Source organism: Seriola dumerili, unplaced genomic scaffold (genome assembly GCF_002260705.1).
Source record: "Seriola dumerili isolate Sdu_G_001 unplaced genomic scaffold, Sdu_1.0 BDQW01000056.1, whole genome shotgun sequence".
NCBI classification, from domain to species: Eukaryota; Metazoa; Chordata; class Actinopteri; order Carangiformes; family Carangidae; genus Seriola; species Seriola dumerili.
The window spans coordinates 125,172-142,405 of record NW_019174311.1 but is presented as its reverse complement, the minus strand read 5'-3'; the positions used below and the strand labels follow the sequence as shown (position 1 = coordinate 142,405).

At 38.2% G+C, this 17,234-nt stretch overlaps 1 protein-coding gene across 1 annotated transcript in view; it reads right to left on the bottom strand.

Annotated features, from left to right (window-relative positions):
* The window catches only part of LOC111219086 (anoctamin-1-like), a 159,564-nt gene that overhangs the window by 94,156 nt on the left and 48,174 nt on the right, over positions 1-17,234 (bottom strand). Inside the window, exons 5-9 of the mRNA XM_022741674.1 lie at positions 6,231-6,285; positions 5,879-5,927; positions 4,193-4,248; positions 3,926-3,964; positions 3,195-3,259 (exon numbers count right to left, since the gene is read on the bottom strand). Of these exons, the coding sequence (XP_022597395.1) occupies positions 3,195-3,259; positions 3,926-3,964; positions 4,193-4,248; positions 5,879-5,927; positions 6,231-6,285 (264 nt within the window). The remainder of the gene's footprint in view (positions 1-3,194; positions 3,260-3,925; positions 3,965-4,192; positions 4,249-5,878; positions 5,928-6,230; positions 6,286-17,234) is intronic.

The window sequence follows — 17,234 nt, the reverse complement described above, 5'->3', positions numbered from 1 at the left end:
TTGCAGTGAAAATGTGCACCTCAGGGAACAACTATGCATTTTCCAGATGGAACTGCTGATCACCTGCAGCTCTTCTATCGATACGTCTGTTAAGCAAAATGCCCCTGGGTGCCTCTGTTCCATATACTGCTGCTGGACCACCAGCTGATGTATTACTGGGATTTGTTAAATACAGGAAATAGTTCCTTAGGTATAACAATTGGTTTATGGGCTCCGTAAGATTCACTCTCTCAACTCCTACCACTCTGTTCCTGATCCTCCCAGACATCTGTCACAGGCCACATCCTTTGGCGCCCCCCAATTAACTCAACTGTTTTTTTCTTGATGTTTCTGAGAGACAAGCGTCTGCATATGGTTCCTCTATCAGACACAAGAGGGGATTAGGAGACTGTTTAATATACTGCAGTGTATTGTTGATCTGTACAGGAAAAAAGACCTGCTCCATGTGTCAGATATGCAGCAGCAGTTTGCTAAATTGACAGAAAAAATTGCACATGTAGGTCATGCCACCACCCATGATAATCTTAATCACGCTATAGTTTGCATTTGTGACATCCTCTCATTCACACTGACACCACTAAGACAGAGCAGGATTCTCAAAGTGTTAACACAACCACACATAACATTTGTACATCAAGAAGAATCACATGGCAGAACAAATACTGGAAGGGACAACCACATTGTTGCATAACAACGCTACACAGGATAGGACCAAGTGAGGGAGACTGATTTGAGTGAAACACCTTTTAAATCCTGAAGTGGAAATGTATACAGATGGCTGTTGTTTCAGGACAACCGATTGTGGGTTGCAGGCAGGATACGCAGTGGTGGAACTAGGGATAGATGAGACGCCCCGAATAGTCAAATAGAAACAGATGACAGAAGCGTGTCAGCGCAGAAAGTAGATTGGTGATGATATAAAATATGGCATGTACAATAGTCAAGCCGATTAATGCCCCCTCAGTGGCTACACACCATGTTGACACAGACTCATGGACCTGACCACAGGAGTACTGGACAGATGAACACATGACTTACAACACTGGTGGATTGATGGTAAGAATGTTGTAGTCAAAAAACTTTGTTAAAGACTGCTCAGTGTGCCAGACATGTAATGTAAGACCAGCTCTTAGAGCAGAGGCTGGCAAATATCCAGAACCAGCTGCACCAGGTCCGGAAATCACTATTGATTTCACAGACATGTTAAGCGTGAAGGTGGGAAACGTTATTTGTTGGTGATTGTGGACTCCTTCTCACGGTGGGTTGAGGCCTATCCCACCGCAAAGGAGGACGCCACATCAGTGATAAAATGTTTGATAAACCACTACATTCCCACTCATGGTTTTCCAGACTAATTCGCTCTGACAATGGAACACATTTCAAAAATAAAAGATCTGGAGATAGGCTGAGAAAGCATTAGGATTAAAACAAAATATGGGCACTGTATATCACCCTCAGTCTCAGGGCAAAGTGGAGAGAATGAATCAGACATTAAAAAAACAAATTATTAAAAGTCATAATGTCATATAAACTAAAGTTGGCCAGAGGCTTTGCCTTTGGGCCCTCTTGGGAGTGAGATCTGCAAGATAAACTAGTGAGACTAGTTTGACTCCTTTTGAGTTACATTACGCAGGACAGGAAAATACCTGTGTCCAACTCACTTCCCTGAAAGAAAATTTTCTAATGTGGGCTATAAACCATATTATGTGAAAATAAAACGCTCTGGTGTCAGAATTCTCTATCCCCACAGATCCACCAACAGGAGAGAGCTTTTCCACACGGGAACAGGAGCCAGAACTAGGAAGGAGGACCCCAGAGTTCCTGTATCTGAAGGCCATAAAGAGGAAGTGGAGTGAACCACAGTGGACAGGACCATTTAAAGTGATAGCCAGAACACACTCGGCAGTAAAACTGGCTGGGAAGGTTATAACTGGTATGACCTCTCTCAGTGTCCTAAGAACGCCAATCTCTTTTAGAATTGGACGGGACAGAGGAATCAGAGAACGAGGTGGAGGATGGTATCTGAGGAGGAAAGTAGTCCCACAGGGAAGGTTTAAAACGTTAGGTATGGGGAGGTTCCGCCCCATCGCAAGGTTGACCTGTGGAGGACACAGATAGATATGTTGAACTCAGTTTGTTGAGTTCAAAAGGGGGACTGTTGGAGTATTTCAGGCTATTAAACCTAAAACTGTTTAAATTGATTACACTAGTGGATATTTAGGTGCTAAGGGTGAGTTGTGGTTTAAACATCTGCCTCAAGGAAACTATTTACAACCACTGATAAGGACCACTCTATGGGCATGTGTAGGGGGCAGCCGGAGGTAACAGAGGTAGAGAAGTGCTAATTTATGTGTAAACGACTAACTGTCTTCTTTTTGGCGCGCTGAGTTTAGGTTTCACTTAGGGTCGGAGTCAGATGGGTAGGAGGAAGCGAGCAGAGCCAATCAGAAGACGACAAAACGCCCATGCACATTTCTTTGTTTGTATCTGTATAAATACACTGGATCAGGGAAAGTTAGGTTATCAGACTGTGGACTGACCAACACTTGTTATTGGTTAGGGAAATACACATCTGATCCAGAATTCTGTATTTGTTCATTGCTTGTTGAAAAGATTTACTAAACAAATTTAACTAAATTCTTTGGTGTGGACATTTACTGGTCTTTTGAGTATTTTGAACACTGCACACACCCCGTGGGGGGGGTAAGAGTTTTTTCCTCCAAATAGCAAAAAACTCCTTCAACAGATAAGCAGCGTTGTTCAGATATATGCTTGTGTACTTTGTGTTTACCTAGACAATTAAAGAGTATATTTGCTAGTGGGCAGATAAAGGCTGAATTGTCCCCAGCTAACACTGGAATGAGAACTTCAGAAATCATTACTACAGTAACATGAACAAATCATTTGCCACAAACTCACTAATGTCAGAAATTTTCATGTATGTCATGGTAGCTTTAAACTTTGAAAGCACTGTGTAGAGGATTAGAACATTTCTGAATTCTGTTCCAGCAGTATCAAGGATTACAATGTGCCATATAATTGTGGCCATGATAGTAGGCCATGTACAAATTAATGAGCTGGAACAACAGTTCCTCAAAATAAAAGCCCTGTCGGTGAGATACTTCATTATCAGAGTTATTACCATGCAAGGTTGATTGGCAGTAAATTATATACCTAAAAAAGTATGTACTTACCGCACAAGACCGATGGGCTGGTACTTGTAGAAGACACTATAGTTTGCCCACTCCTCATACAGAAGCTGAAGAAGACAATAAACAATATTTAGTTGCATTACTTGTCTATTTCTATCATGCCTCTAGCCTCTCTATTGACATATTTGTCATCGAGAAGAGTTCCTTTCCCTGTTTCCTAAACCATGCTAGCTCCACTGGTTGGGAAATGAATATGCTGTAAATAGGGCATTTGTTGGGGACTTTTACACAAAACAAGCATACAGGTGATAAAAAGCAAATAAATAAACTGAAAAAAACAGTATTCATCTTCCACAACATATCTCTGAAAGATTGAACAATGCTTTTCCTCAAACGGTGTATCATCTGTTAATAGTTAATTAGACTTGCACTCGTAACTATACCTCTGAGTTCAGATCATTTTGCTAGACAAACTGAGATTGTGTGGAGCTATGAAGGATTCCACACATGCTGAAAAAAAAAAACATTTAGGGTACCTGTGAACCCCAGCAGCTTGTGATCCACATGAAAAAAAAACATCAAATGAACTGACATGATTAGTACATTTAAGCAGACTCAGTTTTTTTTGTTCTAAGGTTAAAGTTAAAGTGGTGACAGATTATTTTGTGGTCCTAGTTTGGGCTCTACATGAGCACAGTTGTAAAGCTGTACAAATGCAAAACATGAACACCAGTCTGTGTAAACTTTAATTCTGGCTTCCATGACTGTCTTACCTTTCTGTCATTGGGCTCTGCTCTTTCATTAATATCTCCCTGAAAGAGGAAAGAGAAACAGTACCACTAGTTACTACACACCACAGCTGGAGACTGCGAGCCAGGATTTACTCATTTTAAGAAAAGGTGGAGCTACAGTACATTTTTTCACCCCATCTTCTAGATCTTCTAGATGACCCCACTGATTACATCAGCTTCAAAACTCAAGTATATAAACATGATCTGGAACTAGTATCCCCTACAATAACGGTACTTGGTACTACTCACATCATGAAGAGGGTAGGCTGCCGTATATACACCACTGCCAAGGAGACTGGTTATACCTGCCAAGAGAAAATGGAGATGCAGGTGTTAATATTCCTCAGTTCCTCAGCCAGTGTGACCACAGTAAATTTTGCTATATATTCATCGGCAATGTATTTTCCCACAAAAAAGACAAGACATAAGACGGAACTGAAGTCATTAAATGATAACTCCATACTACATCAATGACAAAAGATCAAATGATGACATATTCCAAATTCATCTTCCTGTTGGCCTGAATCATCTTCCTGGTGACTCTGCAGACCAGCAGCACATGAATGCACTAAAACCATGAAACAGTGCCAGCTTGGACCTAGCTTCTATTAGCTTTATACATATACAGAGACGACAAAGGAATACCATGGCAACAAAGCAGGTTGACATTTGGACCCACTTCAAAGATAATGCTGTTAAGAGAAAAAGTGAATGTAGTATTGTTGGGAGAGAAAATCACAGGACGAACGCCTTAAACCTGAAGAGACATTTCATCACACACCACAAAGAAACTGAGGTAACCTAACGCTAGGATGTTATATCAACCTACGTTACTTTTAAAGCTATATTAAGCCAAATACTGACAGCAGTGGTATAACCTGTAATGTGGCATCAGCATCTCACAACAAGACATTGTCAAATTACTTGCAGATGGGTCATTTGCCTCACTGAAAGGTCTGTAGCCCAGCTAGCTAAGTATGCTAACCTTTTGATGAAGACAAATGTATTGTGTGTTAAATATGCTATCCATGCACACTGCAACATTACAGAATGATATCAAAACCTTTCTGGCACAGTCCTGCAAAAAAAATCAACATTGTAAGTATTGTTTTGAGACTTCATTGTTTTATCTTTTAAATCTCAGCGTATTCCTTAGATGAATAACATCAGAGCAGACATCCTCTCTGTTATTTTGTGGCTTATTTTCATTTCTTATTTCTTTTAGCCTAACATTAGTTGAATGAAAGCTCATTTGAAGCAGTTTGCTGACTAACATGTACTTTTGATCTAAGGACTAAGACTAAATTTATAACAAAATAAGCAGGAAAGTTTTGTGATGCAGTATAAGTAATAGAATTAAGAGGCCTGCAGGCCTCAGTATCTAAGGACTAAGACTAAATTTGACACTGAGGCCTTCACGCCTCTTAATTCTGTTATTTATACTGCATCACAAAACTTTCCTGCTCATTTGTGTGGATCAATTTAACCTCCACCACACAAGGTGACATACTGGCACACTAGAACCCCCTATTTCAGAGGTGTGTGACTTACAACTGTGCTAATGCCCCACAGATGGCTCTATGTAGAGAAAACATGCAAACAAAGAAGAACAACAACAACAAAAACGGAGTATGAAACTGGCTCAGTTGCAACTTTGATGCTCACTCATTAGCTGCCTAACACAGTAGGGTTATTGGATTCAGTGGATAAGCTCTTAGCCCTAGTCACTTAACAGGACTGTGAGGGAATGAATGAGCTGAGGAATTGTGTTAAGGTTGAAGACTAACTCAAACTTCCAGCAGATACATACCAGTGATCAGGATCAGTATTGATAGGCATTATATGTGTAGTGTGGTTTTGAACACTTTAAACATATTTGTAAAGTGAATCTCATCTTGTTTGGTCCAGCAGTGACTGCCAGAGGTCAAGACTCACCCATGCTGTACTTGGCCTTGCATTTTGTTCTCTTTAGGACTTCAAAAACCTGAATGGGAATGAAAACACGAAAGTGAATTTAACTCAGCCTGTTGTTGAAGAAAATAATTATTCAGGTGTACTTTTTAATAATCAACACTGTAATAAAGCAACTCATTTCTGCAAATGCATACATATCCAGGGACTGAATAAACCCCCTGTACAATACCTGTACAATACTATACTATCAATTGTCACACTATATTGCATGCATTTGCTGGCTAACTGAAGTGTAATAAATGATATCAGTGCTGTACATGAAAGTGGCATGTCATTGGGTATGTTGGTGTTGTTGGAGCCTCAGTGGACTTACTATTGAACTCCTGGTTTTGCTGTCAAAGAAGTAATCTTTGTCTGAGAGGTCAAACCTGTTAATTCATACACACAAACAAACAAAAGCACACATACTTATTACTGTTTGGTGTCACTGTTCACACCCCTTACTGTTGTATGTACTACAGTCTATAGTAACACAGCATTTTTGAAAAGAACTAAAAATCCGACTGCTGATTACCAGCTGCAACAGCGTGGCTGACGCTGTCTGCACCCTGTGAATCTGTGTGTATGCACGCAGGTGCGTGCATGCATACATTATTGCATGAGTAATCGGTGCTTTGGGATTGGACCACACACATCTTTGACCTTTTTTGATCTCAAAGACACACCTACACCTACTACCCAATGAAAATAATACCAAGCATGCTGTTAACAAGTGGTAAATCCTACAGCAATACTCAGTTATCAGTCTGTCAATATACTGTGTGGATTTAATATAGAGATTTCACATTAGATTTTCCTATAGTACACAGGAGCATTGCGAAACAAAAAAAATTATGTATTAACTTTTTTCTGAGGTAGATCAGCTCTGTTTTTTCTTCTCCTGCAGTGTAGATTCTAACAGAGAATGAAAGTGTTCAAATGTCAAGTAGAATTAAAATACAATATTCATAAAGTGTTCAGTGTTTAAAAGTAATGTGGTGTCATGCAGGTGTCAGAGGACAGTGTTACCAACAGTCAAATTATTCACCTTATGATATGAAACACAGCAAAGCAAATACATCTTCAGATATGAGAAGGTGGAACCATCACATTTCTTACTTGAACATCCGATTGATTATCAAACTTGTGAAAGACTTGTGAAAGAAAGCCTTACTTGACTCCACTAAATAAAATATTCTTCTATCAAACCTTCATAACATCATCATCCAAAGACACAAAAACCAATAATGAAAATATGATCTTTGCTGAGACCGCAATTACTTAACAGTGACCAACATTACTTAATTTCCCACTGGAACGTGGGAACTACAATATTAAGCTGTCTTCATGAGTAATGACTATTTTTCTGTCAATTGATCTGTTGACTGATCTCACTGTGCACCAAATAAAATAATGGTCACACAATAACTGTTTAAAAAACATTTATAGTGAAGGGATATGAACTGTGATGTGCTCATCCTCCCAAAATCAGCAACTAACCAGCAGTAGTGATGGTTATTGTTAGGATTTTATCTTTATCTTATTCATACACTTATGGATCTAGCTCATACTGATTCTTTATCATTACTAAAGAATTGCGGAAGAAAAATTCAGAACTGGATTAGAATTGATTGGGCTGGTTTGTCTCGGCCAGCTTTTGTTTTAGCTTTTAATCAGTTTACTATCAGCTTAACCAGCATGATTTTGCTGTGTAAAAGACATCGGGAGACAGCGGACATAATAGATAAATATCTCTTTTCTGTTTATTGCTTGTTGAACAGGTGTGTGTGTGTGTGTGTGTGTGTGCGTGTGTGTGTATGTGTGTGTTCTGAGTATGCAGCCCAGCTTCTCCCAGAGACCAGAGGACAGAGAAGCAGTCAAACCATATATGATATTGAAAATATCATAATTGAAAATAAATATGTGGCGGTTAATAGTGACTGGCTGCCACAAATGAAATGTTCCCACTGACTGTTGCACTCCAAACATGAGTCAGTTTATTGACATGTACTTAACCATTCATGGTCCACCATATTTAAATATCTATAACACTTGGTATGTGAAGCCCAAGACAATTCCCAAGGTGCACTACAGTCTTCAGAATCAGGGGGCTTCCTTCAAGGTAGAAAAAAAATCACTCTTTGCATGTGTTCACTTTATATGGTGGAGTTTTCAAAAGGTAATCTATTTTGATTTATTTTATGTTCAGGGGGCTCACTGAACACAGCACATAACAAAAAGCTTTCTATTTTCTGCTGTAACACTAGTCTGTGTTAGAGCAAGACTCATAAAGACTGTACTGGATAACTTCACAATGGAAGCCTATGGGGACTATATTCCAATGATAATGTTATTCTACAATAGCATTTTAATTTTCCACATATCTATGTCTTATTTGAGTAAAAAAGAAAATGAAATAAACCTATTTGCATTTTCATTTTCACTTACTTGTATAGGCATTCTAGGGCCATTTTAAAATGAAAATGGAAAAGTTGTTTTACATTTCATTTTCAAAGTCATACCCTGCTGCACAGTGGATAATATTAAAATGTTAATTCAAATTTGAAAATTAAAATGCAATATAAACAATTTAACCTAATTTTACAAATAGGCAAGCAATATTCATGAAAATGAAAATGCTTTCTTTTTTTTGACAATTTGAGAGTGAAAATGAATAGCATTTGACATTGACATTGACTGTCAAAGTCTTAACCTGATCTACAGTTGTAAATATTTAAATGCAATTTGCAAAACATCTATTGCATTTTCATTTACATGTCACCATGCTCTTTTGGGGTAAAAATGAAAATGAAAATGCAATTTTTTAACAATCTGAAAATGAAAATGAGAATGGCATTTGACATTTCAAGTCTTAAGTCTTAAGCTGCTCTACAGTGGACAATATTCAAATGCAATAAGCAAAACAGCCCTCCTCAGTCTATTGCATTTTCATTTACATGTCACCAGGCTACTTTTGGGTCAACATGAAAATGAAAATGCAAACTGTCAGACCTCTCATCAAGGTGGGTCTTCAGTTAGGAGGTCACTTCCTTGTCACCATTTGTGTTGTTACTGTGGCAGCAGCTAATAACTGGTAGAACACTGAAATTTGCGGGACGTTTCTTTGCTCACTTTAGTACACACTTTGTTGATAAACTATGTGAGAAGAGCAGAAGAGACAGTGCCAGACCCGGGACTTGGATAATAAACACATGGTCATTTACAGGTGAGTGAGTTAACTCTTAAGTTAAGTTGTTGTGTGCATGACATGAGCCGGTAGTAGTTTATTGATTTGGTTGACAGACAAACTGGAAGCAAAGTGTTGTAGCTGACACACAGCTGTATGCTAACTTTACTTGTTTATTATTAATGTCAGCTCTTCCTCCTCTCAGAGGGTATTCGCCAACGTACGGCTGTGTGAATGTCTACATTTACTGTAGGAGTCAGTTAGCCTAGTCTTTTACATCACAGCTGTAATGGCTGCACTGACAGTTTTTATTTACTAAGCTCTAGTGTGGTTTTTATGTTAACAAATGTGTATGTTACCAGCAATCTGTGTGAGGATGCCGACTGTACAGACCAAAGAATTGTTTGTTTATGTCTATTGTCTAATTTAATAAATGTCCTGTGTTTCTGTTTGGTAGGTGTGGGTCCTGCAAAGCCGATGTATAAACTCAACTATGTTAAAGGCCAGCATTGACAACACAGATTACTGAGGCTACCTACTGTATGACTGCACCTGAATAATTGAAGAGGGCCAACAGGTTGGCTGATATACAGTACAGTATGTAATTTGATGTTGTAAGATGTTATTGTTGTTGATGTTATTTTGGCTCTGTGGTCAACCTTCTGTGATTTGAAATGAAAAAATGACAGAGATTAAAGCACTGACTGGGCATTGAGCAGGTCAGATCCATACTAGGTGAATATTGAAGTAACTGAAGCCTCTTGTTTTTGTTTTTACATATTTTGGCAATTTCAGGATAGTGCAGGAAGATGACAATCTGAAGCATACAGCCAGTGCAGGCAGAAATGTTTGTACCGCCCAGCAGCGGGCTGGTCTTGACTGGCAAAGTCATTCACATGGCCTCAGTCAATCTGACCAGGTGTGTCACAAAATCAGACCAAAGGCAAAAGGTCAGTTTGCAGTTGAGGCCTAGCAGAGCATCATAAGGGGAGATATCACAGATCTTCTAATGTCTGTGGATCATAGACCAGAGAGTCAACGAATAATTTGACCCCAAATATCAGAGTACTTAGGTTTATTTTAACAGATCAAATAATATTTTGTCCACTAAAATTAGTGAATAGTAGTTACAACTAAACACTAAACCTACAATTCTTATACAAAGTCGTGGTTTCATTTCAAAGCCAGTGTCCTGAGGCACAGATCAGTTACCACAAAACAGAGACAGATTTAACAGTCAAAATATTTTCTGTTTTAGCAGCATCCACTACACTTCCCCTCTTAAACTTTTGCTGATGAAAAGTTAGCATTATATGTTCTACCCTATTTAGAATAGATAATCTGTTAAGAGTTTTTCAATGATTGTTGTCTGTATGTTTTTCAAGTGTTTGTACTCACAACACCACCCTACACCTTGTTCATCTATCCTACGTTAATAGGATGTGTCAGCATTCAGTCCATATCAGCCTTAAAGATATGTATGCTAAAAGTTTAGAAAACAGACACACACTTAAGCTACCATCTGGACTTTTGTTCGAAATGTTAAAGAATATTTTCTTTAAAGCAAAGGACCAGATCAGCGGGCTGGAAAGGCACCAGGGATGACTGCTGGGGATGAAGTTGCTCACCTAGGATTCATGTGTTGAGGTTTCAACACACGGCTGCTATCTGAGTCCCTGACAATCACTACAGCTGGCACCTGAATCCAGCTTTCACAGAGAAACATAGATTGCTCAGTGCAAAGGACTAAGATGCTGCTGGTACTTTACATACAAAGTTGTTTCAGAAAGAATAACATTAATTGTTGTAGAATTATTGATTAATCAGTAATGACAGTAATCCAGAGGGATCCCGTACAATTTAGAAAAAAATGTTTTTATAATTACCATTTCTTACCAAGGTTTGAAAAGATGTGTAATGTCAGTGGAAACAATTGTTAAGAGGAAGTAAAAACATACAAGACACTTTGAGTGATTATAATGAAAAGCCTTTAATTTTGTTTAATTTAAATACAAACTAAACTAGATTTAAACTGTGTCTTTTTAATTTACTGGATGTTAGAGAAGTTAATCTATGTACAGTATATTAATTCTTCATCTTGTTTTTGTCATAATCTCTGCCTCATTCAAAAATAACTAAAAGCAATATTCTGTTTTTGTTGTTGTCTATCATAAATTTCTCCAGCAGTGGCAATATGCCAAACACTAATGTTGCTTATTCAAAATTGATTATTTTGTATGTTGTCTCATCATCCCATAGGGGCAAAGGAAATATCCTGACATAATGGTGTAAAATTTGAAACAGTAAACAGAAACAGTAAACATAATCTGCAGCCTTGCTTAATGTTGTTTCTGAAACTGGGTTAAAACATAGGTTTTGCATAATCCAAAATTTAAGTTGCACTGTTATGAATACAGCATCACTGAATGGAAGTAGAGCCTGACCGATTTATGGGTCAGCTGATATTGGCCTATCACATGTAGCGTTAACACCACAATTTATATTGGCTCTCGTTGTAAGGGCGCCCCAGTCCTCAGGGAGGACAACAATGAATTCAATGAACTTCATTGATTAACATTATCAATCTCATATCAGAAACCGTGATTCAATGGATCTCCAGTCTCTACTTCAAAAGAACATAACAGGACAACAACTGAGTGAAAATAAAGACATTTATTAAACTACTATCTACAGAGCAAATGCAATGTGTAATAATTATAAAGATGAAAATAATAATGAAATGAGCTGTATGATGAGTTGGCAATGGTAGGAGAGAATATGTTATGGCTATATACTATGGCTATACAGCTAATGATCACTACTTTTATGAATGAGATTTGATGGTTAGATATTGCTATATTTTGACATCAATCCACAGACACAGGAACTACGTGGATTCTCCTGGAGGCTGTGTCCTGTTATCACGGTGACGGATTCTGCTGGTGTCTCAGCAGTTCAGCTCTGGTGGAGTTTGCCAGGAGACTTAATGTCTCGGGCACCTTTGATTTCTGGTAAGCTTCTCTGCAGGTGGTCATGAGCAGTTGTGTTATCTGCTGGCGTCTCTTGTGGGTTGATGTGAAATAAACTCTAATGCACTTCACTTTGGCTGGATAATTTTAGAGGAGACTGGCATTGACCAGATGACTAAAACTGTCAAAAAACTACAAAAGGGAAAATTTGATCATTTGAAAAGCTACAAAATTACTCTGAGGCACCTCTGTTGTTTTGGTTCAGTTGGTCTTGACTTGGTTGGGCTTATAAAAACAGAAGATCGTGTGTGTAGACAAAAAGGATTTTACTAGGAGCACTTGGCAAAGAAAGAATAAAGGACACAGACAAATGATAAAGTACAAAAATGGCTAAGAGTCGTGTCTAAAAGCCTGTGGCCAAGAGCCATGAGTTTGTGACTAGCAGCTTCGAACAGTTAGGTATTTAATTTATATTCTTCCTCAGCTCTGTGTCTTTGAAGATTGTTCTGCTGGTCACTTCCCAGGTTTGGAATATGGGTTGTAGTTTATGACTCTTATCTAGAGAGGGATAGAGGAAGGGAGATTGGTGTGTGTGTGTGTGTGTGTGTGTGTATTCCTGCATGGCACAAAGAGTCCAGGATACACACCTTAGTGATAATCAGTACTTTTGGTGTTACTCTTCCTATATAAGAAACAATCAAATATCATTAGACAGAGTCTTATTGTTACAAACTGTGCTGTACTGTACAAACTTTGCCTATGCTCTCCAGTTGCAGACCCTTCTCTCTCAAACAGACCAAAAGCATGGTCTATTTGAGAGAGAAGGGTCCCTTGTCTCTGTTTCCTATCAATTTGATAGTTTGATGGTGGGAAGAGTAAAAAAGTGTCAATTTTGGGTCCATAACTTACATTAAAATACACATACATTAAAATGTACTCATGTTTTGGTCTCCAACAAAAACAGTCTCAGCCTGGCACTCTCCAGTTATCCAGGTGCAGTCATACAGTTGGTAGCTTCAGTAGCCCATGTTGTCGATGACGGCCTTTTACATGGTTGAGTTTATATATCAGCTTTGCAGGACCCACACCTACCAAACAGAAACACAGGACATACTATTAAACTAGTCTAAACATTTCTTTGGTCTGTTCTGTCTGCATCCTCACACACGATGCTGGTAACATACACATTTGTGAAGACAGAGCTTAATAAATAAAAACCGTCAAAGTCAGTGCAGCCATTACAGCTGTGTTGTTAATGACTAGGCGAATTCCTACAGTTAATGTAGACATTCACACAGCCGTACGTTGGCGAATACCCTCTGAGAGGAGGAAGAGCTGACAGTAACAATAAACAAAAAACATTACCATACAGCTGTGTGTCAGCTACAACAGTTAGCTTCCAGGTTACCTGTCAACAAAATCAATTAACTACCACTTGCTAACTTCTGAGGCAAGCTAACAGTTAGCTATGATGTCATGCACACAACAAGACCAAAAACACAGACATGACTTAAGAGTTAACTCACTCACCTGTAAATGACCGTGTGTTTATTATCCAAGTCCTGGGTCTGGCACTGTCTCTTCTGCTCTTCACACATAGTTTATCAACAAAGTGTGTAATAAAGTGAGCGAAGAAACATCTGGCAAATTTTGGTGTACTACCAGTTATTAGCCCCTGCCCCAGTGACAACACAAATGGTGACAAGGAAGTGACGTCCTAACTGAAGACCCGTCTTGATGAGAGGTCTGACAGTTTGCATTTTCATTTTCATGTTGACCCCAAAGTATAGTATAGTATAGTAATAACACAATTAATAACCCACATTAGTAATAATTTAAAGTTAAATCTCATATTTATAATATTAATTTAAAAATAACTATTATACATTATATATACTTATATTATACTATTAATATTCAGTACTGTTTTACTAGGTTTCTGTATTATTTCTGTTTAAAAAGGCAGCAATAAATAACATTAAAATATCCAAAGAATGCACATGTGATGTAATACAACAGTAATATTGTTAAATAAATTTAGGTATAATAATCGTGAAACCGTGATTATTCCTATATGTAGCCCTGTCTAAAATCATTCAGACTACAGTGCATAGAATCAGTAACACAGCAAAAAAAATAGTTGTATAAAAACCCAAAAGTTCATAATACTAAAACTGGTTAAAATATGTACTGGAAAAATGCATAAATATCATATGTACAGTTTAAAAAGTTGTGCTATTTATAGTTTAAAAAGTTAAATAAATATTTGTAAAAAGATTTATGTTACTTTAAAAATTCGTTATTCAGGAGAAAAGGAGTTTGTTTGATCTAAAGTCTGTGTAATCAGCCGTGCAACCTAACCTGTTACCAGTTTAATGTCAGTCAATCTGTTTTCTGTATTGTCATTGGGGCGGGACAAGTGGCGCAGGTCAGGGGAGTGTTGGGTTTTCGCTAGAAGAAAGACAGATGTACTGTTGTCCGGAAAAAGGAGAGACGAAGCAGCGTGTTGCTGAGAGTATTTCAAGTTTTATCTGCAAGGTCGACTACTCGTGGTCCTGATGATAACTTTTTTGTAATCCGAAAAAAGGTAAATAAGTGTGTGCTTTCTTGTTGTGCTGTAACTAACTGTTGTAGTGATAAGACATGATGTGTGATGCTAGTTGTCGACCTGCTGGTTAGCTTAGCATACCATGTAAATGTGCCTTGATATCATATTGTTACTGTAGCATTGTAATGCTTCCCAGTTAAAACGGACTTCATGTTAATTCACCATGAAATAGCGTTTGGTATTGTGGCTCAACTGAGTTAATATGCTTAAAGGAGATGTGGAGAGAGAGAGGTCGGAGTGGTTTTCCCGGTCTTCCCAGTGGACAGACTCTGCTGTTTTCTTCCTGTGATTCTTCGATGCGGTGTACTAACTGCTCAACTGTGACTGCCATTGCCCCTGTGACTGCTATCCCCAGTAACAACTCGTTTGGGATTCGTGAGTACTAACTGAACTAATTGAACTTGTATGCACGTGATTTTTGTTTCTGCTCATGTCAGAGTGAAGCGGCCATTAAAGTTTTTAGGCCTCACCGCACCCCAGTTTCAAATCAGGCCTGCAACAGGGTTAAATCTGATGATTAAGAAGTGAATGTGTGTGTGGGCCCACAGGTATACATCGAGTGATTTTGATTTTTTGTATGTGATTGAAACTGTGTTTTAAGGTACTTATTCTACTTGAAAGAAAGGTAAAAGGTATTTTGGTGTAACTTAGAAGCCCAAAAAGGTATTTTTGTTGAATTTAAAGGTAAAAAAGGGTATTTTTTTGCTGAACATAAAGGTATAGAGGAGTATTTTGAAACCAAAAGGAAAAGGTTTAAAACTAAGGAAACCTGATATTTTACTTTGTACACTTTTATTTATAACATATTGAGTATTGTTTATATTTTATTTCACAAAGAAAGAGTGCCAAATTTTATTTTATCTCATTATGTAAATAAATACCTGTAAAAGGATTATTGCATTTAAAGTACAGTTGTGTGGTGTTTTATTAATTTTGTTGAGGAAGTTTTGAAATCAAAATTGTGGTAACAATCGAAAGAGGTAAACTAAAGGGTAATATTACACATAACAGTTCAACAACTCAGGCCCTGTCCCATTGTACTACACACTCAGGATAAATATAACGTAGCTACATGGGACATGGGTTACATATATACTATATATATATATATATATATATACTATAATTGTACCAGAAAAATATATCGCTGCATCCACACTGTCCACTCAACCTGGCTGTTGTCCATCCTCAAACTAGAATGACCTCCTCATGGTTGTCTGTCTTCTCCTTTAGTTTTAAGTTACATCCCTGATTATCTGGAGTCATGTATAATATGAACCATTTGTGTGAATTTTGTCATAATTGGTGTGTGAAGTCTTGAGGTATGGCTAAAAAGTGTTTTGAGAGGTCACACTGACCTGACCTTTGACCACCAAAATCGAATTATTTCAACCTTGAATGCTAGTAAATGTTTCTGCCAGATTTGAAGAAGTTCAGTCAAGGCATTACTGTACGTACGTATGAACAGATGGACGGACAAGCTGAAAACAATATGCCTCCAGCACTCGCTATCGCTGGCATGAAAACCAGGAATCATCTCTAATTTAAACTGTACACAGAGACAGATGCTCAGGGCAGGGTTCAACATCCTGATGGTCTGAGGATCTCCATCTGTTGGATTTGTGACAGAGGCATTGTGCTGATTGTGGAAACTGGTCCATTTCTTTGACTGGAGCTCTGGTGTTGCACCTTCTGATGTGTAAGTCCTGCAGAGTAGGGGCTATAGCCAGGGGTAAAAGTAGGCCGGTACGGTACCGTTACTGCGTACCACTAAAAGATTCAGTGGTGGTACTATTTTTTTCACTGAAAATGTGACTGTGACTTTTTCAGTGAAAAAAACAATGCTAACATTATGTCATCTTAAACAACATGTAATCTCCTTATTTATTGTTTCTAAGTCGTTCAGAATTTCTTCGAGTTGTGATCCGAGCTGGACGGAGCCAAGCTGCCTTTTATTACCGCTAGTTAACGTTAGCAGGCACCTGTTTGTTGCAAATCTGCCGAGGAAAATGAGTAGCAGAATAAATAGAATAAATAAATGATGTTTCATGATATTCTGTTTTATTCCAATAGCACAGCAGCTCAGACAAGCTGTGTGTGAGGTGACAATCAGAGATTACTCTGCAACTCATATCAATGGTATGCAACTGCGCATGTGCAACTTTACTTCCCAAACACAGCACCTCTGTGCATTCGATTTATTGTTCTGGCATGCAAAATTTTTTCACAACCACAGACTTTAATGTTGTATGCACCGGGACAGGATGAACAATAAGTGATTCCAACAAAATTCCAAACATTCTTGTGGTTGGCTGACAGGCTGTCAGCATAAAAAAGAGCCTTTTATGGAAGAATGCCAAAGACATACAAAAAGAATAATGCAGAGAACAATTATTCAAATGTTTAAGAGAACAGACAGAGATGCTGAAACTGAAAATGTAGGGAAGATGATTCAGAGCAAGTTGAGGGCCAGAGCGAGGAGGCACAAACTCAGCAAAAAGAAGTGGCAGCCGCAGGACCTGCAGAAGCAAGTGCAGGTGACGATGCATTGCCTACTGCTTATCCCTCTATATG